The following is a 27722-nucleotide window of genomic DNA, read 5'->3' as shown; positions in this document are numbered from 1 at the left end:
GCATGCTAAGGAGGTGGACGAAAGAACGCGCATTCGAGACACTGCAGCGCCAACTTTCGACAACAGTTAATTACTCAACGATTCCGCTAGTACTTGTACTCTTACAACGTCATACGTCACGTGTGCTTAGCTCACACAAACATAAATTGAAACCTACGCACATAAATCACAAACATGGCAATACTGTATCACACGCATGTTTTTATCTTACTCTGCTTAACCCGAAACCGTTCGTCACGAATACATGCGATCTAGTTCCAATAATTGATTTAGCTTAGAGATGAACAATGACGTTGTGAGCGTGCATATACTAGCGATCAGCGAGTAATAAACTGTTGTGTGAAAATAAGCGCTGCGGTGTCTCGAATGTGACTTATTTGGTTCGTGTCCTTAGCCTGCGCTACCATTCATTATCATGATACTAAGTAACAAAATGTTTTGGGCATGTTTTCATGTCATCCTGCAGTTTTTTTCAACGCACTGAAAAACATGAACATGATGTGTCATGTCTTCCTCTGTCTGTGTTCTTTCGTGCTGTAAAAATTACTGATGCTATAAGGTGCTACGTGTTTATTAGTTCTGGTTGCCGCATAGCGCACTGTGTTGAGCCATAATTCCTTTACTGACATTGTAATATCACCTTGGTGTCGGTTATGTTGCACCGCAGTTATATTTCTCACTGAAAATGAATGTCGTAGGCCCGACCTCAACGTACCGTTATCAAAAACAAACGTTACAGCTTTGGGACTCCACCCATCAAGTAAAACTTGCAGCTGGGTGAGTCGGCTCATACTTGAACGTAAATTGGTGAGCAAAAATGAAGACAAAGGCACAGAAAGGCCGGACAAGCACAGGCGAAAATATTAATGGCGCCTGTTCCTAACTGGCCTGTCTGTGTTCTTGTCTTCAAATGCGCACACTAATTTACTCGCCGAGGTGGAGAAAATATGTTGCAAACCTTCAGAAACAGCCACAACAGAAATCAGAAAACATGAGAGGCATCGACAAATTATATATATGTAAATCGGCAAACATGCACGCAAATATACGTCTCAGCGTGTGTGCCGGAAGTTTCTGCAAAAAACGCAACTGTTGCTCGTTTTTGAAGGAACTACGTAATGGACAGTGCGCTACAAAGCGATATTTGTGGACAGTGCACAAACTTTGACCATACTTGCGTAAATAAAAGTTATAATAAAAAAAACCGCCTGCCTTGTGCCGAACGTGCACCACAGTCACAGCGGCAGCTGGACAAGCAGCATTCCAGAGTCTTTATGAAACGCACTTTGGGTAACTGCTACAAGCACACTTGCAGGGTGCCCCGCCGCGATGGTCTAGTGGCTAAGGTACTCGGCTGCTGACCCACAGGTCACGGGCTCAACTCCCGGCTGCGGCGGCTGCATTTCCGATGGAGCCGGAAATGTTGAAGGTCTGTGGGCTCAGATTTGGGCGCACGTTGAGGGACCCCAAGTGGTCGAAATTTCCGAAGCCCTCCACAACAGCGTATCTCATAATCATATGGTGGTTTTGGGACGTTAAACCGCACAAATCATTCAATCAACACTTGCTGGGTACCCACTACGCCAATAATCATTCTAATTTTTGTGTATTAGGAAGACACTGCCATCTCTCGTCGTTCTTCGAGGAAGCGTGGTACCCGCTATGTATTTGCAAGAAATTTTGTGCAATTTTGATGTGATGTATGACGACGAGGAAGAATTATGCCTGAAGCTGTTGTAATAGGTTGGAGAATTGAACGGCCCACTCGTTACGCACTTCGCATAGTTTGACGCCCGATTGTTCCTTCGCTGTTTTAATCGCTTCGTTGATCACATTAACGTGATTGCTTTCCAGGCATAAAGTCTGCATAAGGTCAGTTAGCAAGAGAGTTCCAAGCACCGGCGTGGATTTGTGGTACAATACTGGGCTGGCGCCCAGGGCACCCGGGTTCGAGCCACGTTATGACCTTGGTGTTTTTATTTACTGAGCTATGGCGAACGCTATCCTTGTTGTGATCTCATACCAACCTCCAATATCAAAGCGGCACCTAGATGCTTTCAATGGCGGCGATGGGAAATTATAATACCCAAAGAAGTATTTTTCCTCGCAGACTGAAGATTGCGTGCCCCACGAAGCTTCTATTACACGTGGCGTCCACTCAGTGTGTTCATCGAAAATTACGAAGCAATGTTTTATAGCTGATGGCGTAAGCAGTGGCCATACGTCATTTCTTTTTTTAATTGGTATAGTTATTAAGGTGCACGAGTTTGTTCTGTTGCTGAAACATTATGGAAACCGACAGATTGCATGAAGGGCGAAGGGAGTTCTTGAAAAAGTAGTAAGAGAGAGCTTAGTTTTTGCCTGCATTACATTATTTATTTCAGCGAACTTATTCGATATAGGAAGACGAAGGCGAAGTTTGGCAAATTACCTGCGATGCAATTGCATTTTCAGATAAAAGCAAAGCAAAGCGCTAATACATGTGAACTAAAACGCACACGGCATCGTTACAAACGTAAACTAAAAATAAACCTTTTTTGAAATTTTTTGAAGATTATATCTAAGGATTATTGGTAGAAAGCTCAATGGTCAAATTAATCCTGTATTAACAGGATGCTCAGTTACATTCCACATTCTGTTGTAATCTATTTGCATTGCACCGCACGAAATCACGTGACCTTAGCAGACACGTCGCGTACGACGTCACTGGTAGAGTGACACATGACCGTTGATCCCGGCTCTGGCTAAAGTCATGCTGACGTATTAGTGAGAAAAGCCAGGTGGCGCGGCGTAGCTTACCGTGGCCATAACAGCCACGGACTTCATCTGAAGACAATTTTATCACTCTGTGAGAACTATCCATGGATCATGTCACCCAGAAAAGAAGAAAAAAATCATGCTAAAAGGAGTGTGCGGTGCAGTAAGCTTCTCATTGACTGATGAAGGAAACGTTTTTCAATAATTGATACGTAAGGTTTAACGTCCCAAAACTAACATAAGGTTATGAGGGACGCCGTAGGGGAGAGCTCCAGAAATTTCGACCACCTGGGGTCCTTTAACGTGCACCGAAATCTGAGCACACGCGCCTACAACATTTTCGCCTCCTTCAAAAATGCAGCCGCCGCAGCCGGGATTTGATTTCGTGACTTGCAGGTCAGCAGCCGAGTGCTTTAGCCACCAAACCACCACGGCAGGGTGTTTTTCAATAATCCATAGCCCACCCGACACATCCAGAAATTCTCCTTTCCGGAATGGATATACGCAGATAGCTCACCGCCGCTCCAATCTAACGAAGAACTAGCTGCAGCATTCCGCTTCAAGGCCTGTAAAATAGTGCTTCTGGGAAATGACCACCACTGTTGCATCTGTTGCATATACTGTCGGTACCTTGTCCAGGAAGAAACTCAGTCTGCTGATCACTGCTTTAGGCACAGATATTTGCGATGTCATTTTACCCATGCCATTTTGCCTATGTCACCCATGTCAATTTACCCATTTTCATGTCACTTTAAGGTATCTGCATGAAAACGTGTACTATCGACATGTATGACACCCAATCTAGATATTGAAGGAGTGCTGCGTCAATATTTCAAATCACTGTAGCAGTAAAAACGCACATTTTTTTTCAACAAAGACACGTGATATGCAACTACATCACGTAATGTACGTTGTTGCTGCACTTATAGATTACTGGCACTCACTGCCAACAAAGGACATGAGCTATCATCGCGAAAGATCCCGTACTGTGTATGATTCATTTTCCCGAACCTTTTCGATATAATAACGTAGATGCTTACACAAAATAGTCATCAAAGACGAGTAACTTAGCTCAGGGTTCCTTTGAGAGTTCTCTTCATAAGTAATACGGAAGCCTGACAATTCATTCCAGAAAACTTTGCGAGCCTTCTATGCAACATTGTTGTTGGGCGAAATCGACAGCTGTCTTGCTTCTTTCTGACACTCCTCCAAGCTCGATCGAAATTCAATTTCGTCCGAATGCTTCGAGAAGATTGTGGTTCAGAACTCACTGTCAGCGGCATCAGGAAGAGGGGCTATGCGTGCTGTGATTGAAGTGCTACTAAGTGGGGAAAGAACAAACAATAAAAAAATAAAAAAGTAAGCTTTATTCATGGGCCAATCAATACTTATTTATGCTCCGGAAGTGGTTCCTCTTCATCATATCTCGGCAAAAAAATTAGGAGTTCACTCCGGCTCAATCACAAAATATATCTTCTTCTTAGAGCTTACTCGGACTCGCAAAAGTTTTTATCAAAAAAAGAATCAATCAGACGTAGGCTCAGTACGTTTTTTTAACCGTATTCACTTGAACTCAAACTTGCGAAAATATTGCTCGTTGCGGCTCAATCAGAGGCACGGCTCGATTAGAGTGTGGGTGAATCTGTTGTAAGCCGACACATTGATGCTCTACATGGTACCTTTAGGGCTCCAACCTTCGAATACGGGACATCAACATTGGCAATGTATTAATGACCTCTTCTTCAATTATATAACTCAGGCAAGATAAATTTGTTCAAAAGTTCCTGTGAAAAAGTCTGCGGAGCAATCGAGAGGAAGGTCCGAAATCACGCCAAGAATAATAAATATTGGTACGACGTATGAATGCTAGTGCGCGGAGGTATGTATGAGTAGACGTTAGTAGATGTGATTTTAAACGATCTGGCAATGGGGTGTTACTAAGGTTAAATTTATAAAGCTGGACCATAGGTTAGCAGAAGTTTGGGCATAGCACTCAGACACACTGAGTACATTCTGCCCCTACAGCGCACTCCGTCTCGCCAAGTATTCCTCGAATGGGCTCACTCGGACCACAAAAATTTTTACCAAGCAGACTCACTCAAGCTTATCAGAATGGCTTTCACCCGCACCTACCCAAACGCTCACACGTTTTGATGAGCGTCTGAGTGAGCTTGATTGAACCAATACATGATTGTTTTTGCCAACTTGTTCTTTTGGGACACATGAGCCCCATCAGCGGCAGATGAGTGGTTATTTTCTGAACGTGACGGCTTCTATGCAAGCTTTTCTGCCAGTTACATTTACCTTGGTTATTCTGCGCCTCAAACAATCTTCGAAAAGTGCATCCTGTCACTATCGTAAAGCATGTTTTGTATTCCATTTCTGCTAATGTGGAAGCTTCCTATTGCATTTAATCCTTTCTTCCAGCGCGGAGGAAGACCTACTTCCACAATGACCCAAGAATTTAGGTAAGCGCATATTTTTTTTATTAAATGTGAAGCATTTCTTAGCAAACTTCAGCGACTTTGAGCGTATCTATCTATCTATCTATCTATCTATCTATCTATCTATCTATCTATCTATCTATCTATCTATCTATCTATCTATCTATCTATCTATCTATCTATCTATCTATCTATCTATCTATCTATCTATCTATCTATCTATCTATCTATCTATCTATCTATCTATCTATCTATCTATCTATCTATCTATCTATCTATCTATCTATCTATCTATCTATATATCTATCTATCTATCTATCTATCTATCTATCTATCTATCTATCTATCTATCTATCTATCTATCTATCTATCTATCTATCTATCTATCTATCTATCTATCTATCTATCTATCTATCTATCTATCTATCTATCTATCTATCTATCTATCTATCTATCTATCTATCTATCTATCTATCTATCTATCTATCTATCTATCTATCTATTTATCTATTTATCTATCTATCTATCTATTTATCTATTTATCTATTTATTTATCTATCTATCTATCTATCTATCTATCTATCTATCTATCTATCTATCTATCTATTTATCTATTTATCTATTTATTTATCTATCTATCTATCTATCTATTTATCTATTTATCTATTTATTTATCTATCTATCTATCTATCTATCTATCTATCTATCTATCTATCTATCTATCTATCTATCTATCTATCTATCTATCTATCTATCTATCTATCTATCTATCTATCTATCTATCTATCTATCTATCTATCTAACTATCTATCTATCTATCTATCTAGCCGCCTACTACTTTTAGCTCTTCTGGCCGTTTCGATAATGGTATCAATACCAAACATGGTATGGCATAACATGACTCTTTGAAGAACATATTTCACTAGTCGTAACATGAAAAACATGACAAGTATGTCATGAATGTCATGATTTACGTTTCATGGTCCTGCCGCTTTTGCGGTGGTTTTGTTCACATGGCATGTTGCAAAACTGGTACGCTATGACATGATTGCATGGCGAACACAAGCGACAGACCCTAACATAATAATCATGACATGCGTGCCATGTAACAACATGACTACATGCCACGCTCATGATGCGCTCGCGGCCGTTTTGCTAGCGTCAAATATACCAAATTTGGTAATACGGTACGTGAATGCATGAAGAAGGTGTGTGACTGGTGCAAACATGATAATCATAATTAGATGCCGTGTCATGTAACAACATGTCTACATGCCACGCTCATGATGCACTGGTTGCCGTTCCGCTAGGCTCAATAATGCCAAATTTGGTATTACGGGACGTGAATGGAGGACTAAGGTATGATACTGGTGCAAACATGATAAACATGAGATGCATGTCATGTAACAACATGACTACATGCTACGCTCATGATGCGCTTGCGGTCGTTTCGCTAGCTTCACTTGTATCAAACTCGGTATTACGCGACGCGAATGGACGACATAGGTAAATACCACACCCAAACAAGATAATCACGACAGGATGCGCGTCATGTAACAACAAGACTACATGCCACACTCATGATGCGCTGGCGGCCATTTCGCTAGCTTCGCATATGCCAAATTTGGTATTACGTGACGTAAATTAATGACGAGGGTATGTGACTGGTGGAAACATGATAATCATGAGATGCGTGTCATGTGAGAACATGACTACATGCCACAGTCCCAGTGCCAATACATTTCGACTTGATGCGGTGCGCGTGCTCGCCGGCGTTCATTTCGTTGCTTCACACCGGCGTTGCCACGCCAGGCGCCAGTCCTGCCATACTCGCAGGTGCGCGCCGCGCTGCGTTGCTTTGACGCATGCGCGTTTCAACGTGTCCGGCGTTCCCCCATCATGAAAAGAGAGAGACGCAGTGTTGTCTGGGTATAACGCATCGGCATGAAACAGCATGTCGCATTTGGTGCCGGTTGCCGTCGGGCCGCGCCAACTGACGCTGGTCGTACCTGGCGTCAGACTAAAGAGAGCTCGCGATTTGCTGACGTAGCGTCGCTGTGCTCAGCGTGCGCGCGCGTATACGCTACGTTGAAGTATATTGGGCCCTTCATGATGCGCTCGCGGCCATTTTGATAGCTCCACATATACCAATTTGGTGTTGCGTAACGTATCTACGCAATGGCTGGCGTAAACGGCAACGTAAATGGCTGGCGAAATACACGAGTGGTGCAAACGTGATAATCCTGACACGCGTGTCATGTAGGAACATGACAACATACCGCGCTCATATCGTGCTCGCGGGCGTTTTGCTAGTTGCACATATACTAAATTTGGTATCATGTGACCTGAGTAGGTGACAAAGATAAACGACACATCAAAACATAATATTCATGACATGGAAGTTATGTATGGCATCATTTTTCTCCACCTCGTAACGTTGTGCTGATTTTAAAGTGACATATCAACCTTTCCCATTCATGACTCGCATATCATCGATTCCCACTGTACGTGGGATCTGCCAACTTTTTTATTTCATTTTTTGTTTCATTCAGAATTTATTCAAGACATTTTACAGTGGTTTTAGAAGACGCAGCTAAAGGCCCGAAAGGTGCCTGACTAGGCTGCATCACCCAGACAGCAGTTGCGACAGTGCGTGATCTCAATCGCAGTCTACAATAACCATGATATGACTCGTATGGTACATTAGAAGAAATTAAAAAAGGCTGCTCTTGCAGCTTCTAGAAGAAAACAAACACTAAAACAAAAAGCAAAAAGGCACTTGTACAAATGTGGCAGTATGTGTTGGATTCTCAGGCGTACATTGCACAGCATATTACAACAGTTCAGTACATAAGTGAGCACTACATCTTAAAAAAAAAAAAAACAAAAATACTTTTACATGCTTTTCAATTGAGTTGGGGAAATTCTATTTTGCTGTAGGTTTATCATACCTTGGTGTTTGCATAAAACGTCTGGTACTATTGTTGTCAATTTTCGTAAGCCGTAGTTTGTGAGTGATCGGAATTTTACAATTTCGTTTTACTTAGTTCACAGGGACCTTGTTTGATGTAATACTTTTCCTCAGAAAGCATTTTATTGTATATAAATTGTAGGCATCTGTTATTTTTTTATCAACGGTACAACACACTTCTATAGTTCAAATCTCTTGCAAGCGTCTTCTTATAATAGCCCAGTACGTAGGGCACTCGCCTTGCGAGCGTGGGGCATCAGGTTGCAAACCCAGCACTATTAAAGTAATTATTTATCTAATATACATGTATACATCTCTAGAGATTCATCGTGACCAAGGAAGGGCGGACGAAATGGCAGTCTCAGCAGTTTTTTCTCGTTGAGTTGGCATACACATACTCAGGCGTAAAAAAATGAAGCTGCAGCGTATCCAAAGCACCTTTTTAAAATCTCCATGGGGTGGATTTCATTGCGTCTTCGTCTTCGAGGTACATAGGCACCCGTGCATATTGCATGACGCCTTCTGCCAGAAAAATTTACCCTGTTGCCAGTTATGGGCCATAAGATGCGTAACTGCGGCAATCTCTTCTGGCATAGCACGTATCCGGGGCCTTTCTTGGGTAGGCTGCAGCGACTGCAAGTGAAATGAATTATCTGTCTCAAAAAGCGCCCTTTTTCATAAGCAAGGTTTGCAGGTGCCTGCAGTGTGTTTATACGTCGAGATATGGCGTTCTTACTACCAAAACGCTTCAATTCAACGGGAAACATTCTTTACGCGTGATTTAGTCATGTTTGTACACTCTGAAATGGTTTTTATAATCCCAACACACCACAGTTTTATAAGAATGGCGTTTTACATTGAGTTTTTACAAGGAAAAGAACAAGAAACCTATTTTTTAAAAGTCCGGTGATTTACTCGGAAAATTGGGTGATTTTAAAAGTCCGGTGATTTACTCGGAAAGCAACAAGCCGTTGAGCTGTGGTAGTGTTTTCGACCCCCCTGAACAGACCAGAGTTGGTCTTCAAGAGCGGAGTGGTGCAGTGCAGTCTCCCAGCACGTTCGGTTCGAGGCTGCAAAAGAATCAAAATTTGGGCTAGTTGGATGCTAGTTGGATGATATAACTCATTCTACCACACGAAAGAGCACAAAGGAACACAGGACAAACGGACAGGAGACTAAATTCCCGTTTATACAGCTGTCTCTGTCACTATTTCATGACATGCGTTCTAGTCTTGCCTTGACCTGGAAAAACATGGAGCTTCACAAATGAAGCTGTTGGTAAGAAATTAAGAACACTGGGTTCAGAGACTGTCTGCTCTGCAACTGTGGTCACGTGGCCGCCTGTTTCTAGTTCATTTTGTTTTTGTGTTGAGGAGGAAATGTGACCCCGGTAATTCTTTATGGTATGTTGTAGCTGGGAAACTGGTCAAGTCAAACTGCCACTCCCAATTCCGAAACCACTATAGCGGCTTACGTGGTGGCAGTGCTGCAGCTGGGATCGTAAGCCCTCGAGCCACCCATTCGCCACCCGTTGCTGGTGAATGAGGTGGTGTGAACGGGTGCCCATAAGATGTAAACGTCTCTGTTATCGGTCCACTCAGGAATTAAACTGCTACTCCGCACACACTACACCACTGCGGAAAACATGCTTTACATGTGACTGCTTTGCATTTATAAGCGAAGAAATGAATTGACTACTCTCACCTACCGCATTTCTCCGGGTAGCATACTTTACACGTGACGGCAGTTGTTTCATACACTATGAAATGAGTTTGCTGCTCTCAACACGCCTCACCACTGCGAAAAGCATGCTTTACAAGAAACTAAATTATACGCCAAGAATTGAATTGGCTTCTCCCAAGTCACTTCAGCCTTCTGTAGAGCACGCTTTACAGGTGACTACGTTAGGTTAATTCACTACCTTTGCAGTTAAGGGAGGGAAAATAGACAACCACCTGTTTTTGACACAAGGTCAGAAGGAAATCCACCCGGATTTCTCAAAACAAAATGCTTGATAGGTGCTGAAAAAATTTGTCCTGCTTCAGGGATGCAAAATCATTTGCACTACTACTGCAGTTCTGTGGGAAACATTCTTTAAGGTTAGGTCAATGTGTTTATTCACTGATGGTTATTTTTTTGCTACTCCCAACCTGCCACAATTCTGTGAGAGGCAAGCTTTACAGTTGGCTTGACTGTGTAAGCTCATTGACTTTTCGGAGTCTTGCATTAGTTTTCGGAGTCGCTGCTTTAGTTGAAACATTTTTGCAAACGTGCGTTCAATCTGTTGGACGTACCTAAACGTAATTAGAGACTGAGAAATGATTCTGTGTCCTCCACAATCTAAACAGATTTACAGCTTAGCGACACCCAGCCGTAAAGCGTAGAAGTGCTGTAACAAGGTACCGCCGGAACATGTTAAGAAGGCAATAAGAAACGGGGCCTGAGAACAAATATGACTGGTATTGTTGAAAAAAAGCTTTAGTTTTATGGCTTATCTTTCGTTATCAGTGCATTTTTCGTTCTCAGGTTGCTCATTCGTCATGCTCCTGCCAGTAGACTACTTTAAGTGCAGACATTCTGAGAGCTTATGGTGAAACGAGTGGCAGGAGCTCCGTCGTTTTATGTAAGTGACTGCATCCTCCCGAGGTCGTATTGTACTCGTAATATTTCATAGTTTTATCATTATTGAGCTCATTAGTATTAAACGACTCGACATCATGACTTTAACTACAAAAATGTAAAGGAATGTTGGTCAATAATAATCGCACGCCAGAAAGTTTAAATAAATCTCTAGTCCGTATATCATAAGCTGAATAGAAGTATGTTGATAACCTGATTGATATGTGGGGTTTAACGTCCCAAAACCACTCTATGATTATGAGAGACAGTATGTTGATAACCTAAATTTATTGTATACCTGTGAATGAGTTTGCCCAGCTGAGAAAATACGCGTGAGTGAATATGCAACGCCGACTAAAGGAACTTAGCTTTTCCAATGTTACTTCTATTGTAGCTGATCAAATTACGCTTTCTAGGAATTTTCGCTTAATTTTACACCTCCCCAATGCCATTTCACCATTCTTGGTTGTTGGACCTTCACATGTAAGATAATGCTGCTACTTCTACAGTGGGATAAGTATTGAGCAGCGTAAAAAAGAATGCTATTGTCATGTAATCATTGCCCGCCATTCACTTCTGTACAAAAAGCTTGTTATATTCAGGTTCTTTTGTGTTATTCAGTAAGTCCGCGATCAATAGGACTTCCGCGAGCGTATGAATGTGTCAGGGGTTATCGACTGCTCCACTTCATTCGTCTACGTCGCGTGGACCTCAATAAGCTGTCAGAACAAATTTGCCTTATTTGTTAAAGCAAAGCCTGTTCTGTTCTGATTCGCTACGGAGAATTCGAGATTTATGTAACATTGGCGGCTTCACCTTTTTATGAGTTCTGCAGCGCAAAGCAAAAAAAAAAATGTTTACGCGAATACTAAAGTGAGCAGCCGAACAGAGGTATACAGTTTAGGGGGCTTCGAGGCTGCTCGGCCAAGAACCCCGTAGAGAAGACGCGGAGCCAGACCAGGAACCTTATTTATTGACCGGAACTCGGGCCGCAACTGCCTGCTGCCAGTCGCTGCCACATGCCATTCCGCGCACACCCGATCGTCGTCCTCCTCTTCCTTGTCCTACGGTCGGCGTGCTCGCATCCTCCGCTCCCATACTGCCTCCTATCCTCGGAAATAGTGAAAAAGAGATGCCGCATAGATCGAGGGGCTATACCTGGCCACGGCGGACCACACGTGGTGCACACAACCACATGTCTGGGCAGTAAAGTGACACCTGGAGAGTGACACCTCAGTAAAGTGACACCTCATGGGCTACCAGACGTCGTAAGTCGCCCCGCCGTGGTGGTCTAGTGGCTAAGGTACTCGGCTGCTGACCCGCAGGGCGCGGGCTCAAATCCCGGCTGTGGCGGCTGCATTTCCGATGGAGGCGGAAATGTTGTAGGCCCGTGTGCTCAGATTTGGGTGCACGTTAAAGAACCCCAGGTGGTCTAAATTTCCGGAGCCCTCCACTACGGCGTCTCTCATAATCATATAGTGGTTTTGGGACGTTAAACCCCACATATAAATCAATCAACGTCGTAAGTCACTGACTCGCACAGGGGGACCATTCCCACGGCCGCCCAAACACTGAGGCGCACCGGTCTCACTCAAGTTAATGACTATGATCTTCGCTGGCAACATGACGGAAGCCTTTGCTCCTTGTGCAGATCCGGCACCACCTAGCTAGCGGTCCCAAAGTAGTCAAAGTAGACCTCTTGGTGCTGACATTATTGCATGGTGTCCTCATTGTAGTAAGCATCTGGCTGTATGTTTTGCTGTTGTAGCCGCCCGGACCTCTGACGTCTAGGAGGTGGCCACTCCTCTGTGTAGTAGTCATTGAACGCTCGCGAGCTCAGCAGCCATGGAAGAGTGACGTCCCCGCGGAGGCTCTGACTGCTAATGCCTCTGGCACTCACATCTCCACCCTCGCTGATGTGGATGCCAGATTGCTTTTCATCGTCTTTTTCGACGTAGTTTCGGATCTCGAGGACGGCCACTTTTGCTCCAGGGCACACATACCTGTGCAATTACTCGCATTGGCCGCGGGTTCCTTCTCGGGCGTGTTTACCCTTTCTGTCGCTCTCCCCAAGAACTACTCGAAGTCTTCTGCCTGCAGTTTGTTCACAATGGAGCTGAGGCTCCCCAACTGCCTCATAATTTGAGACCGCTTGTACAGGACGTCCTCCACGGAAATGTCCAACCATTGTGGAAATATATCCCGCAAGGTAGAAAGAAAAGCATTTGACAGGAAAGAAGCTCAATTTCCACATTATGTTGTACTAACTGGCCCAGCATTCCACTTTATTGAATGTCCAACCATTCTGCTGAGGACTACCTATTTTTTGCAACAGAAGCAGTGCATAATATTTTGGCTCAGCTGCTTCCTGAGTGGTTATTTTTTCGGATTACTTCAGGAAGCTTCCCATTTAAGCTATCGAGCGAAAGAGCCATCGCAGGCTTTTCTGCCGTAGACAGACTGGTTGTCGCAGCAACCACTTCCTCATACCTTGGTGGGTGCTTCTCGTGCCATGGACGGGAGGAGCGCAGCTGTCGCTCCACCTTCGCCAATTCGTCATGCAGCCGCTTGACTCTTGCGGCACACTCTACCCTGGCGGTATCTACAATCTCAGTGTAGTGAGCCTCCAGTTTGCTTTTCATAACCTGGATAGCCGACATCTTCTCCTCAGCCGTGTGCTGTTCCAGCTGCACTCTTTCCTTGAACAGTTGTTCTATGACACTCGCGTGTTGTTCCTTTATCTTCTCAATCATCTTTGTGTGTCTTCTTCAGGGCCTCCAGCGCCAGCCCAAACTGTGCCTTCTGTGAGTTAGCCACCAAGTTGTGATCGTTCTCGAGGCTTTTGCGTAGCTTCCACTGCTCTTCCTCGTAGCCGGCCTTGATGTCCTGCAGCTCTTGTTGCAGGCTTTCTCTCAGCACCTCAATGTTGGCCCTGTGCTCCGACTTCAGTGCTTCCATCTCTGCGCCGTGCCAGACCTCCAGCCTCTTCTCGATCTTCTCCAACACCTGGTCGTACTCGAGCCTCTAGGAGCCCAGCTTGTCGGCGTACTCGTCCTCTTCCTGCTTCAGCAGAAGCAGCTCTTCGTCTTTCAACCTCACTTCTTCCTGGTACTGTTCCTGGCTCACAAGCAGTTATTATATTATACACGTCTCCTGTGCTCGGTCTTGGTCTCCCGAAGCTTCTCCCCGAGATTCGGCAGCGTGAACTCGTACTCGTGGCGGGTAGCCTCTCCTATGTATTCTAGACTTGCCTTTTCTTCAGAGAGCAGATTCTCGTACTCAGCTTGCGCGGATACGGCCTCTCATCGAAGCACAGCATTCTCTTCCGGAATTCGTCAAATTGTGGTGCTCGGGTCGAGTGCCGAGTCTGAGTTGGCGGTCCCGATGCTCTCTGCAAGCTCTAAAATCTCACCCCTTCTCTTCCTCAGAGAGTTGAATGTGCTTTGGAAGGCTTCAAACTTTTTCTGCTCCTCCTCGAGCGCGGAGGACAGTTTGCAGACCTTCCCGCTGTGCCTGTCAATGAGCGCCGCCATTTCAGTGGAAGCCTTTGCATGCTGTTCAACGGCATCCTTGTCCCTTTCAAGATCATGAGCGTGGGCCACCTTGGTGCCAGACTCCGATTTATCTGGTATTATTGTCATGCCCTTGCGTTGTGGTACCCTCGATTTCTTCTACTTACTCATTGTCTTCTTTCTTTTCTTCACGTATGCTGCTTCGTCATTCCCGGACTTTGTAACCGCAATCACGATCACTGCCCTCGCTCACTCCGCAGGGCTGTGTCGCGTCACGTCAACCTTTTACACCTGGCGTCAACATGAGCTCCAACATCAGCAACATCCCATGAACGCTGTCGAGACCAACGGGCCTTTGCTTTGCTGTCGTGAAGCTCACCTTCCTCCTCGGCGACGTTGGGTACGGTCGCATTAGACGGCTCGGCAATTTGCTGAGCAAAGCGAAGAAGCTCCTCGAGGGAAGGAAAGAAGCGGCCCAACAGGTACAGCTGAAAACTGGGGTATCATCGCTGCATTACGTGCAAGACCTTAACATTCTCAGGTGCAGTGTGGTCCACCCGATGGAAGAGCTTCTGCATGGCCCAAACATAATCGCACAGACCCTCCTCTGATAAGGTATCTCGCAGACACCTGATAAGGTATTAGTAAGTGACCGGTAGGAACTCATCCTGGAATGCCACGATCAACTGGTTCCAAGGTGTAAAGGGTGGTTGAAGCCGCCATCGTTCATCGGTAAATTGGAACTTATTTTGAGGAAGACACTACTAAGAAGTACCTAGAAAGGGTGTGCAAGATGGAAAGACATGGCATCTTCGCCAAAAGTGAAGACAGATGGAGAATCTTTTGTGGGGGGTGGGCTCAATATAACGCAGCATCCTGTTCTCCTCAGTAAGAAAAAGACAATCCGGTGATTGTCTTTTCTGAGCAAAAAAAAAGCGTATGAAGTCAAAGGGCTAAATTAACAAGAAAAGGTGGTAGCAACAAGATGACAGGCACTTTGTTTTGTATATTTTTTCTAAGATCACCCGGTGAATAGAGGACGTATAACGAGAGGCAGTCGAGAACCGAAGTTCTTCTTTTCTACTGGAGGCACATCTTGTAAGTGCATCGAGTGGATGTCAGATGACACTGTCATAACTGTCAAGCAACGAACAGAGTCTGGATATTCTCGCAGTTGTCCTTCAGACTGTTGCACGCTTTTTATAAGACTGATCGATCGACACCAAATTGATCTGGCAGAATGCAATTACCCGGTGGGCTCTCAAAGACAAGCTGGACTATGATTGAGAGGTCCCATCTCATTAGGTGATGATTAAACGTATCTCATTGCCATTGTGGTCTATTGAAGTTACACATACATAAATTCGCACAGAATGATGTAAGGAATAAATGTTAATATGGCGCAGCGGGTTAAGCCTACACGCATGACACAGTATTGATTTTTGTGAGCTTGTTTGCGGATAATATATCTTCCCATTCGTTCATATATTATATGAAACTTTTCTACTTCTACTGAAATTAGTAGAGGTACAACTTCTCTTTTTACCTACATAATAGACAATTTTTTTTCGCAGTAAACAAGGTATCAAAACACATAAATTCAGGCGTGTTTTGGGTGCGTGATCATGCTCGGCTAGCTACCCCAAGTAATAGATTGCGGTAAATAAAAAGCAACATACACAAAAAAGCCATTGTGTGTACAAACGGTCGCAAGCACTAGACACAGCCTTTCGTAGCAAGGCTAATTATGTCAAGTACTGACTTTTAGATATCATATATGTAGCACTGCGCTTGTGCATCAAGCAATTAATAGCGGGCTGCGCCTAGAGGAGACGTTAAGAATACAAGGCGAAAGAGTATACTTATAATCACGTGTTTGTTATGCTAGAAAAGAATAACCATCACCAAGAACTGGTGACAACTCCTCTCCTTACCTCAATAACAGGAGCTTATGAAATTCTAGCGCTATAGCAATAATACGCTTTAACAAAGGACCACTTTTAAACGCAATTGAAGCCTCGGTAATAACTCGTAAAGTACCCGTATTAAATGCGTTTTTTTTCGGTGACACCGCACGCTGTTCACTTTGCTAACAATGAGAGATTTATATACACCATTAATTGCTCGAGGTACTCGGAAATTGGCGATTTCAGCGAACTCTTGTTATGACTGGCGATATTGCGCGAAGGGTCCGGAGGGAGGGTGTGAAAGTCGTCGCGTTACGCGTAGGCGTGCGCGCCTCAACAGGGCGAGGTAGCTCGTGTGCACGTGCTTCTTTTGCAACAACAACAACAACAACAACAACAACAACAACAACAACAACAACAACAACAACAACAACAACAACAACAACAACAACAACAACAACAACAACAACAACAACAACAACGACAACGACAACGACAACAACAACGACAACGACAACGACAACGACAACGACAACGACAACGACAACGACAACGACAACGACAACGACAACGACAACGACAACAACGACAGCGACAACGACAACGACAACAACGACAACGACAGCGACAGCGACAGAGACAGCGACAACAACAACAGCAACAGCAACAGCAACAGCAACAACAGCAACAGCAACAACAACAGCAACAATAATAATAACTTCCATCAATGATAGAAGAGACTGCGTATAAAAGCCGCTTCCATTTCGAGCTTCTTGGCAAAGGCTAATAGCCGCCTCTACAATGCAGGTAGCGAGGGCACGCATCTTCAGACGAAAGGCTTCGATCGGGTGCTCTTCATTTAATTAAACATGGTTTGTACGAGCTGGGATTTCACCGCAGGTATGCATTAAAGCTACTGAGAGCTCGACGATCACCCAACTCGCTGCAGAGGCTGCGCTTGTGAACGGAATGTGCTCCTCACAAGCATGTAACAGTTATGAGAGTCGTTAGTTCGCGCTCGTCTTTCGTTCCGTGCGGCCTTCTTTGTGTTTGAGCAGAACGCTGTAAATGCAGAGCCGTGAAAGTTGTTAGATAACGCTCGTCCGGCGACTGTTCTTTGCGGGCCTCCGTTCTGCTTGAGGAACGTGCGACAAGTTTCGAACGGCATGCCGTGTTTCGCGCGATATTACAAGTTGTTGGTATGGCATTTGTTCCTTCGGCCTTGTGGCGAAACAACCTACAGTAAACATATAATTAGCTCTGTGAATACACGTTTCACTTTCGTCCCGCCGCAGTGGTCTAGTGGCTAAGGTACTCGGTTTCTGACCACTGGTCGCGGGATCAAATCCCGGCTGAGGCGCCTGCATTTTTGATGGGGGCGGAAATGTAGGCCCGTGTGCTCAGATTTGGGTGTACGTTAAAGAATCCCAAGTGGTCGCAATTTCTGGAGCCTTACACTACAGCGTCTCTCATAATCATGGGGTGGTTTTGGGGCGTTAAACCACACATATCAATCAATCAATCAATCAATCAATCAATCAATCAGTCAATCAATCAATCAGATCTCACTTTCGTGTTTTACTTATTTCTATGATAGAGGGATCAGCCACGTTTTGCGGAGAAACTCTTTAGGACGCAACCTTCTCCTCTGTTGTGCTTATGGGATCGAAGTGTTGCTCTAGTCGAAACATATGCGAGACACAAATAAATTTACAATAAAGCTAAGCGTAGACATAGCCTATTTATATGGAAAGTGATGGCTGTTCCCGGCGAAAAAACTTATTGAAAAGATTGTCAATGAGTTGATCTCTACAAAATTGTGCCAAGCCATTGAGGCTTCTCAAGGAAACCGGTAACACAAATACGCGCGTCGATCACGTTAAGTTCCCACAAATCGGCCACACTAAAATGCTGTCGTCCGGCCGGCAAGATGTATGTTCTTGAAATCACTGTCAGGACATATCGTTCACGTAAGCAGTTTTAAAATCGTCATTGTTTTGGCAAAAATGACTGGAATGCGAAATAAATGTACATTTCAGTATACCCTCCTGTCACTCAATTTACGTTATGTTGAACAACGCTCGGCTAACGTATGGCCGCTCACCAATACGATACACAGAGCTTCGCCCACTCGCCAAGAGGCACTTCCTGGTGATGCGTGGATTGTTTTGTTTTTTTTTTGACGGGTGCTGCTCAATGCATGCGTCTTCGTGTTACGGGTTCACCCAAGAAACCTTGAGGGCGTTACCAGTTTTATTGCTGAATAAACAATCAATGGCTATCTCTACATACTAAATCTTTATTGTGAACAATGCTCTCGCATTTGAGAAATAGCCTAGCTCTTAGACTTAAAATAGTGAATCAGTGTCAGGGCCAATTATTCGGCAAGTCGAGGCTCATGAAAACAAGGCTCTGGATATTGACTCGTCTGCAAGTGATTGACGTTAGAGGAGCTTGCTCGGATATGATCGGGTAAGCCGCGAATCTTCAATACAAATGCGCTATCATCGCATATAGATTGACGAAGTTGTTATATGTGCATTACATACGCAATGTTTCTTAATTTACAATTGTATGCACAATATACATTTTCATGAACTACATACACGTTATATACACAACTTGCATCTTGGAGTACATGTGCTTGAGAAGCGAGCCCTCTACGTTTTGGCCTCCCGGGCTGTCACCGCAGGGTCTTAGCTGCGTGTCCAAGCGGCAGCTGCATTGCGATCTCTCCGCGCAGCTGCATTCACCTTTGGGGTCTACATGCAGCCGAGCGCTGACCAAGCGTGCTCACTGTGTGAGCTCCCGGCGTCAAGAAAAGAAGCGGACATGCCTAGAGTGGTGTGCGTCGGCATGAGCGACGGCGCGCCATGAAATGAGTTATCTCCTAATCACCGAAAAATCAACGCCTTGAAAGGTGGCGTGCGTTTGCGCGTGGCCAGACAATACACCGCTAACACCCTTCTTTTTTTCTCTCTTTCACATTTCTTTCTCTCTCCCACTATTCATCTTCTGTGTGGTGTCGTTGAGGTGACCTCCCGAAAGAAAATCAGTTACCACGACACACGTTCTTTTCATGTCCCCCTTTTTTCACAATCCGCTTCGACGAGGTGAGCGCGCGGGCTATCCAAAAGCGACGCCTTAGGGGGCGGTGCGCCAGCCAGTGAGAATCGTTGGAATCACCGGCGAGGAGTCCTTGATTTGAATCACAAAAGTGTATAAGCAACCCTGGTGTACATGCCGTCGACGTAGGACAAGCCGCGAGTAAAAAGAGCAAGCCCTGAAAATAAGGGCATTCTGCCGTAAAGGACAGATCACTTGAAAACCAACTTAAAACAAAAGAAAAAGTTTTTTAGCCTGGTTATTTCCACACTTGGCTAGGCAGCCTCGTTTTAAAGTGGACGCTCATAGCATCAATCCGGTGATTAACAACCGCCACTTTGCATCTAGAGTCGACAAGGATGTTGTCTCTTGTTGTGTAAGCGAGCGCAAAACCTTGGGGCGACACAGCAGGCCAGCCTATGGGGTTACGAAAAGCATTGTGACTGACACCAGTGTTGCACCTCCATGTTGCCCAAGACAGCGTCAATCTGCATTTTAGGAGCTTGCTCGCCAAGCATGTTAAGCTCGAGGCAAGTCCCTATAGGCACGTACGCAAGTGCAGGGTAGCAAACCGGATGTGCGTCTGGTTATCCTCCCTGTCTTTCCTTGCATCTTCATCTCTCTCTTTCTCGAGGCAACTGCTAGAGACGCAGCTGTGAAATTTCCCCACTACACGCTCACTGTAACTTTCATTAAGTAGGGATGCACCCATGGGGCCACTATGTCATTCGTCCTCATGCTGATGAACGAGGTACCCCCTACACATCTACAAGGCATTATGTGTACTTTGTGCTGAGAAGGTTCATCCACAAGCGCACCCCAAAGTGAGAGGCCGCGAAGCAGATGCGGCTCGCAAGCGGCGGCAAGAGAACCGCGAATCGCAACCTGTATCTACATTGCCTTGTACAACTTCCGAGTGCAACCTTTAAAGGGTCCCTGAAACGGCCTTTTCACATTCCGTTTTCGATTAGACCTCTACTGGAGCAAATCATTCGCACAAGAGTTCATTGGAAACGCGCATTATTAACGGAGCTACAGGTACTAAAAAAATACCCTCCTTCTCCACTCAGTCTTTCACCCTCAACTGCCCTCAACTCTTCCTTCGAGCGCTCGGGGCTAAACTCCGCTTTCACAGCACCTGCGTCACGATGTGGTGTGAGACCGCATACACGTAAATTCCACTGCTGATCCGATACCGGCAGTCTGTGCTGCGCATTCCACAGCCAATAAAATCAGCTGGAAACGATGATGTCAGTGGGGCAGATCGTGTCACTTGGTGAACGGGCGGTTTAAAACGCGTTTGGCTGAGTCACAGCAATTCGAAGTGATCTCGAGCGATTCGCAGCTTTAAAGCATTGTAATAAATTACGCAGTTTACGCAGAAAGCTCAAATCAGTATAAAAATTACCCTTGGGACTTGGTCTACTGGCCCAATGTGTTGGTAAAAAAAGACGAGAAAACCGTTTCAGGGTCTTTTTAATTGAAGCTTCTTCACCACCTGCTTCCCCGACCACAAGATTGTCGTCATCAAAGGAGAGCGTGTCCGCAGCTTTGAAATCAGTAATGCAAGCCTTGTATGTATCCACATGTAACTAAAGATATGTTGCGTATATATAAGTGTATATAATTGTATTATAATTTCATGGATATGTAAACAACAAAACATTTTTATTTTGAAAGTTCACCCAACGGCATACAAAAATATATATACACAGATGAATGCCGTTTTCCGCTGCATGCATCAACAGTGCTCTATGTTGGGGCCCATAGAGCCACACATTGTAGTCTGGTGGTTTTGTCGGATGGAGGCCCTTTGCTCTCAGGTGGCGCCGTCGTATCTGGTTCAGGTCAGGGCATGGCCATAACAAGTGCTGAAATGTAGCCACGGTCGCTTCAGTGGTACAGAACGGACAAGTATCCGCAAATGATCCATGGAGACGTTGTGAGCAGGCATGTGTGACCGACGGACTAAGCACCACTTCCACGCGAAGTCTTTCTTATATGTAAGTGCAGATACATTCATGCCTATAACAACGTGCCTAATCTTTATGCGATGGTATAGAGGACTTGTGCTTAAGATTCACGGGTTCTCCCGATCAGTTCCGAGCAAGCTCTTCCATCATCAATCACTTCGCAGAAATGGCGGAATTTCAACACGATAGTGTTTTATGCCGCAGTTCACCACAGATTCACTGGCATATTTCTGTCACGGATATGACGCGTCGTAAAATATGTGTACTAGTAAAATTGGAAGAAAAAAAACAAGGTGAGATTCGGTGACGAGTCGTCTAACCAGTAACCTCTCGAACGCAGCACGAGGAGCTAACCACTCTGACAAGGAACGTACGTGGGCGAAAATACTATCGGCAAGGAATTTACATTTTGTTGGTCTTCAGATTTCCGAATCTTTAGTGTGTTTTCATTATCAGTAGCGAGATGGCGCGCCGGGCTCACGTTGGGCGTGCTCTGAATGGCGTCGCCTCTACATAGCGCCACCTTCACGGAGTGTGGTCTTTCCTGCGCGCGCGCGCTTATTAGATTCGTAATTCGGGAGTGAACGGAAGTCACTTCGTTCTCTGCACTGGCCGCTTTTGCGAAAAGAACGCGCTGCTGACACACGCCGAAGTGTGTTTAGAAAAAGTGCTTAAAGATTTAGAGTATACTCGGCACTCAACTATGGGAGAGCTGAAAGCCGTCCCTTAAGCCTCACAACGAGGACATAGCCGGTGACAGCATCGTAAATTGAGGAACACATGTTGTTGCGCGCCTAAATAAGAAATCTGAGAGTTGTTTGCGCTTTTACTGAGTATAGTTGTGCGCTCGTTTCGTGCATCTTCCTTTTTTTGTTTTAACAGCCAGCTTTAAGTGTCCAGCTGTGACATTTGATAGGCCGTGGTCATCCCGCGTATGCTGATCTTGTGCTAGCTTTCTGCTTGAGGTGTGCGCTGCAAGTTTCCAGCTGCTTGCAGTCTTTTGCATGACTTTGCAGTTTGCAGTTTTACATGACTTTACATGACTTTACATGACTTTGCTGCGCTGTTGCTGCAAAGAATGCGCAGTCAACGCTCAACTACTTCTAGGAATACACTCTTCACTCTTGTGTTATAACAATTTTTAAATAGAGACATAAGCCACGTTATTTTTTTTAAGGATGCCGTGATACAGTGCCCTTCTAGTCTGATAAAATGCCTCCTGGTCTCAGAGGCCTTTGTTCTAACATTGCCAGTTCTCCCAGCCCCTACCAAAACAGCAGAGAGCTACACAGGAAAATGGAAAAGGAGAATTGAGCACCGTGTTCTTGGTTTGATGTATACGTTCACCACACAGAAGAGTATATATACACACGCGTGAAACTTTCTTCTCCTGTATCTTTTTTTTCTTCCTCATTTTAACCATGCGCCATGTTTTTCAAGAAGCTGATTATAAAGTGGCCGAACGTATTTGCTGAGCACAGCGGAACTACATAGAATCTTCTTGTTACATTTATTCATTCACTTAAGACAATGTGTATACGCAGTATTAGGAGAGAAATTTCGACTTTGTGCGTTTTGACAGAACACATTCGCTAGTTATGAACACTGCGGTATCCGTGACGTTTATCACAGACGGTCAACGGCGACCGTCTTTTCGCACAAAGGAGAAGATGACGAATGATAAATGCGTCGTCAAGAACAGACCAAGAGAGCACTTTTCACGAGTCGAGCAACTGTATCAAACAGGCGTGTTCCATCGATAAACTAATGAGCAAGAAGCCAAGTTTACTTGATTACTTTCATACGGAAGAAAGAAGGCAAATCACTCTGCTGCCAGCAACACATGTAGCGCTTTTCTTCGTTAGCGTGACTGTACTAGTGCACAGTTTCGGCAACTCGACATCGTATATCATCGTAATGAACCTCGTGCAACATCTAGCGCAGACGGAGATTATCAGAAATTTTATCACATTAGCGCCTCGTCGTCCCTTACGGAACTAAATCACCCGTCATCTTCAGGTGAAAGCTTGGTTTAGCTAGTGTTTCGCACGGCTGCACTCAAACTTAGTGCTACACATAGCGCTGTTTGAAGTAGTAACTAGCGGTGCGAAAGAGCAGCAGGAAATAATCGGATGCAGTTAAGTGAGTGGTATTAACACAGAGAAGGCAGAGTTGCAGATAATTTGCGAAATGGTTGACCTAAACTCTGTAATCAACCGCTAACTTCGATAGCGCCCTCTTTTAGTGATTGTACTTAAGCGTCGAACTTTACTTTTGTTTTATAGAAGTAAACATTAATGGCGGCTCAAGATCGTCAAATGGTATAGGGGTTTACTTCAAAGTCGGAAGATGGGGAAAAGGCTCTGAAAACATTTGAATTTCTGAAGACGTTCTCCGAAAAACAAAGTGCAAATTTTAAAGGCTCGTGTTTCTTTTTTATACACAACAATAAGAACTAACAGACAGTGATGTCAAGAGAAGTATTGAGGACGTAATTAGGAGTAATTGTTATAGAAATGCGAAGAAAGAAAAGGGGACGAAAAGATGACTTGCCAATGGCAGGATTCGAACCGGCAACTTTCGAATAACGCGTTCAATTCTCTACCACTGCGTTACGTTGCTTTTATCACGTCGCCCATTTTCTAGAGCATATATGTAACATAAACATATAGGGCATAGTCTTGGTAACACACAGGAATATTTCACCTGAGCGAAAAAAAATCAAGACAAAGGCACGCAGATTTTAAAAAAAAGATCACGAAAATGTGATCAAAACAGAAGACAGAAGTTGAAGGTATCGGAGGCGTATTGAACCATTCGGAACTTCCCGCTGCGTTCCATCGATTTTCGCTGGTGGTGTATTCCAACGTTTGATTTAGAAATAAGGTACTTGTTTATTGAAATTTTTAACTCTTCAGCTACCGAAACGGCAGCTACAACCGTAAGCGTCATACGAAAACAAGGAAATGCGATTTCGAAGAGAAAAAGCTGAGGTGACCAAGTTGCTTGCGTTCTTTATTTTCTAGAGGCCCTCTTGAGTTGCCGTTCATGTGCCCTGGTGTGTTCACGAGATTAAGAGTGTATTTCCCTTGGTTGACCCTGTTCGGGCTTAAACAGCTCCTCTCTTAAAATGTAATCGAAGCGTATTCGTTTACTTTCGTGATCGTAACAACACGTCCAGTGGGGGCATGACTAGAAGTATTAGGGGTGAAGCTCCTTAAAGCGGCACCCGTTCGTCCCTCGTCGTAGTCGTAGTGCGTAACCAGTCTTACGCTTTGACCTGCAAGGTGGTGCCGGTGGGAGATTTCTCCTGTGCGTTGTTGAACAATAAAAAATTCGCAGCGTGCGATTTAGCTAAAAGCTGAATTCTGCTGTCTCTCATTCCCCTTTAGCAGCCATTGGCATGTACATTGAGCACTATCTGACAAGAAAAGGTCGCTACGTTATACTCGTTGGGCGTAACACCCTTAGCTTTAGAAAGGTTCAGCGAGTGTTGGGCCGCAGTGCCATGAATACAGTGAACTAGTATATACCATGAGCTTGAGGTTGTTAACGGTGGGAAGTCGAAACGAAGCGCAAGCCGTAAGAAAGTGTGCATGTGCCACCTCTAGTTTAGTCCTTAAAATGTCCGCTGGATGGCGGTGCTTCTATATGCTGAATATATGATGAAAAGATGCGAGATGGTGGTACTTGGAGTGTTGACTAGATGGACGAACGGACATACAGAATGATGCATGGACGGAAGCATGGATGGCTGCACGGACGGATGGACGCATGAACGGACGCAGGGGCGGATGCATGGACGAACGCAGGGATGGACGCATGGATGAACGTGCGGACGCATGAACAGTAGCATGCACACACGGGCGGATGAACGCACGGACGGTCACACAGACGGACGCATGGACGGACTGAAGCAAGAACGAATGGACGGACGGATGCTTCGGCCCACTCTCCATCATTCACCGCGTGGATATGCTGCCATTTTTTTACATGAAATTGTTTTCACCCGGCTTTAGTTAAAGATTCCGCTACGATTTCTTGCATCCGATAACCTTTTACGCCCATTTGATAGTGCATTATTTTATTGAAACAATGCAGATTAAATAACTGATAATCATACCCGTTGTCAAAAATATTTTATCATTAAATCGAAATTTTATTTCAGTCTCAGTAGAATTTGTGACTCCCGATGCATGCTGAAAAAAAAATGGCAGCATATCCACGGAGTGAATGATGGAGAGTTGGGCGATGCATTCGTCCGTCCATTCGTTCTTGCTTCCTTCCGTATGTGCGACCGTCCATGCGTCGATCCGCCCGTCCGTGCGTGCGTCCGTTCCTGCGTTCGTCCATGCATCCGCCCCTGCGTCCGTTCATGCGTCCATTCATGCATCTGTCTGTGTGTCCGTTCGTCCATCTATTCAACACTCCAAGTACCACCATCTCGCATCTTTTCATCATATATTTCCCATATAGAAACACCGCCATCCAGCGGACATTCCAAGGACTAAACGAGATGATAGTTATAGCGCGAGAACAAAACGACGACACAGAGACAAGAAGGACACGAAAGACACGAGTCTCTGTGTCGTCGTTTTGTTCTCGCGCTATAACTATCATCATGCCATACCAACTAGCCCAAGCTGCCACACTACTAAACGAGAGGTGGCACACGCACACTTTCTAACAGCTTGCGCTTCGGGTCTACTTCCCACCTTTAACCACCTCGAGTTCATGGTATATACTAGTTCACTGTATTCATGGCACTGTGGCCCAACACTCGCTAAACCTTTCTAAAACCAAGGAGGTTACGCCCAGCGAGTATAACGTAGCAACCTTTTCCTGGCAGATAGAGCTCAATGTACATGCCAATGGCTGCATGGGAAATGAGAGACAGGAGAATTCGACTTTTACTTTCTTACGGCTTGCATTTCGTACCTACTTCGCACCTTTAACTACCTCGAGTTCATTCATGGTCTATACTAGTTAATTGTATTCATGGCACTGAGGCTCAACGCTCGCTAAACCTTTCTAAAACTAAGGTGGTTACACCCAGCGGGTATAACGTAGCAACCCTTTTCCTTCAGATGGTGCTCAATGTTCATGCAATGGCTGCTAATAGGGATCGCAGCGTGCACGTTAACTAAAAGCCGAATGCTCCTGTCTCTCATACCCCATTATCAGCTATTGGCATGTACATTGAGCATTATTTTTTGTTGTTCAACAACGCACAGAAGGAATCTCTCACCGGCACTACCTTGGAGGTCAAAATGTTTGCAGGTCAAAGCGTAAGACTGTTTACATACTACGACGGGACGCGGGACGAATGGGTATGAAGCCTTTGTGTTCTGTACATGCTGTAAATAAACTTTTTTTAAACACAGAGAAAGGAAATCAAAGCAGCCAGGTACTTCGAATTCCCCCTCTTAGAACGCCGATACTTAACTCAAACGGTGCACCTAGGAAAATTTTGGTACCTTTGCCATTTTGTTAAACCACCGCTCCACGTCTGCAGGAAAGTGCAAAGCTGGCGGCGCAGAATTGTTTTGGGCTGGTGGCGCAGAATTGTTATCGCGTCCAGCGTTAGCTCAACCGCGAGATCAAGGCGGTTTTGCATTCCCCGACGTTTCCGTCGCGGCTTCTACCTTGTGCCTCCGCACTCTATTGCGAATACTAAGCAATGATGACATGCCCACTCAGACAATGGCTCGCTACTATCTGGGGCCATCACTACGTGTCTTCTTGCCGGATAGCCAAATAAACAAAGGTCCCCAATCAACTGAATTACCATCTTTTGTATCGAGCCCTTCTGGCATTTCACCGACGTTTGGAAGCTACGTTCCCAGAGATAGAGGGGGCCGATTCTAAAGTGGTGGACACAATGGCCGCCCTTCTACGGCCCTTGGTGCCCCAGCATCGTCAATCTGTATTGAACCACGCTTGGAAACCAATAACTGCCGCAGTGTTGCCAGGGCATCTCAGAGACTTTGTCTGGAGGTTGGGCTGGGGCTTGCTCCCCACGCGAGATCGGTTGCAGCGATGGCAGGTAGTTCGCACTTCCACTTGCCCCAACTGCGTCATGGCAGAGACCAATCGACATGCGACGTTTGAATGTGTGGTTTCCCGCCTTTTTTGGTGTGCGGTTAATGCTGGTTTTCGGGGACAGGGTGTGCGAACTTTCGTGTCCAACGGCCGATTTCCGCGTAGCCGCTTCTCCGCTCTCCTAATTGTTTCGGGGCTGTTCAGCCTTTGGAGAAACCGATGTGAGGCCGTAGCTGCTAATTGCCGCCGGCGTGCCTTGTGGCCGACACTGGGGAGAATGAGACGAGAGATCCTCGCGTTCCTCTCCGAAGAGCTTTTCTTCCTCGGGGAGCAAGAGTTTCTGCGGCATTGGTCGTGCCCTTCCGTCAAGGTGGAACACGAAAGGATACAAC

The 27722-nt window shown here is 45.0% G+C and overlaps 1 protein-coding gene across 2 annotated transcripts in view; it reads left to right on the top strand.

Annotated features, from left to right (window-relative positions):
* Positions 1 to 27722, top strand: part of LOC119165635 (glycine receptor subunit alpha-2-like) — a 367416-nt gene that overhangs the window by 209355 nt on the left and 130339 nt on the right. The window contains exon 3 of one of the 2 annotated variants that reach the window (XM_075873508.1): positions 5185 to 5225. The exons of the other annotated variant lie outside the window; for it this stretch is intronic. Coding sequence (XP_075729623.1) covers positions 5185 to 5225 — 41 coding nt within the window. The remainder of the gene's footprint in view (positions 1 to 5184; positions 5226 to 27722) is intronic. 2 annotated transcript variants of the gene reach the window in all.

The sequence above is a fragment of the Rhipicephalus microplus genome, chromosome 9 (assembly GCF_043290135.1).
Source record: "Rhipicephalus microplus isolate Deutch F79 chromosome 9, USDA_Rmic, whole genome shotgun sequence".
In the NCBI taxonomy this organism is placed as follows: Eukaryota; Metazoa; Arthropoda; class Arachnida; order Ixodida; family Ixodidae; genus Rhipicephalus; species Rhipicephalus microplus.
Note: the sequence above shows the minus strand (reverse complement) of the source record. Positions and strands in the feature narration are given on the sequence as shown.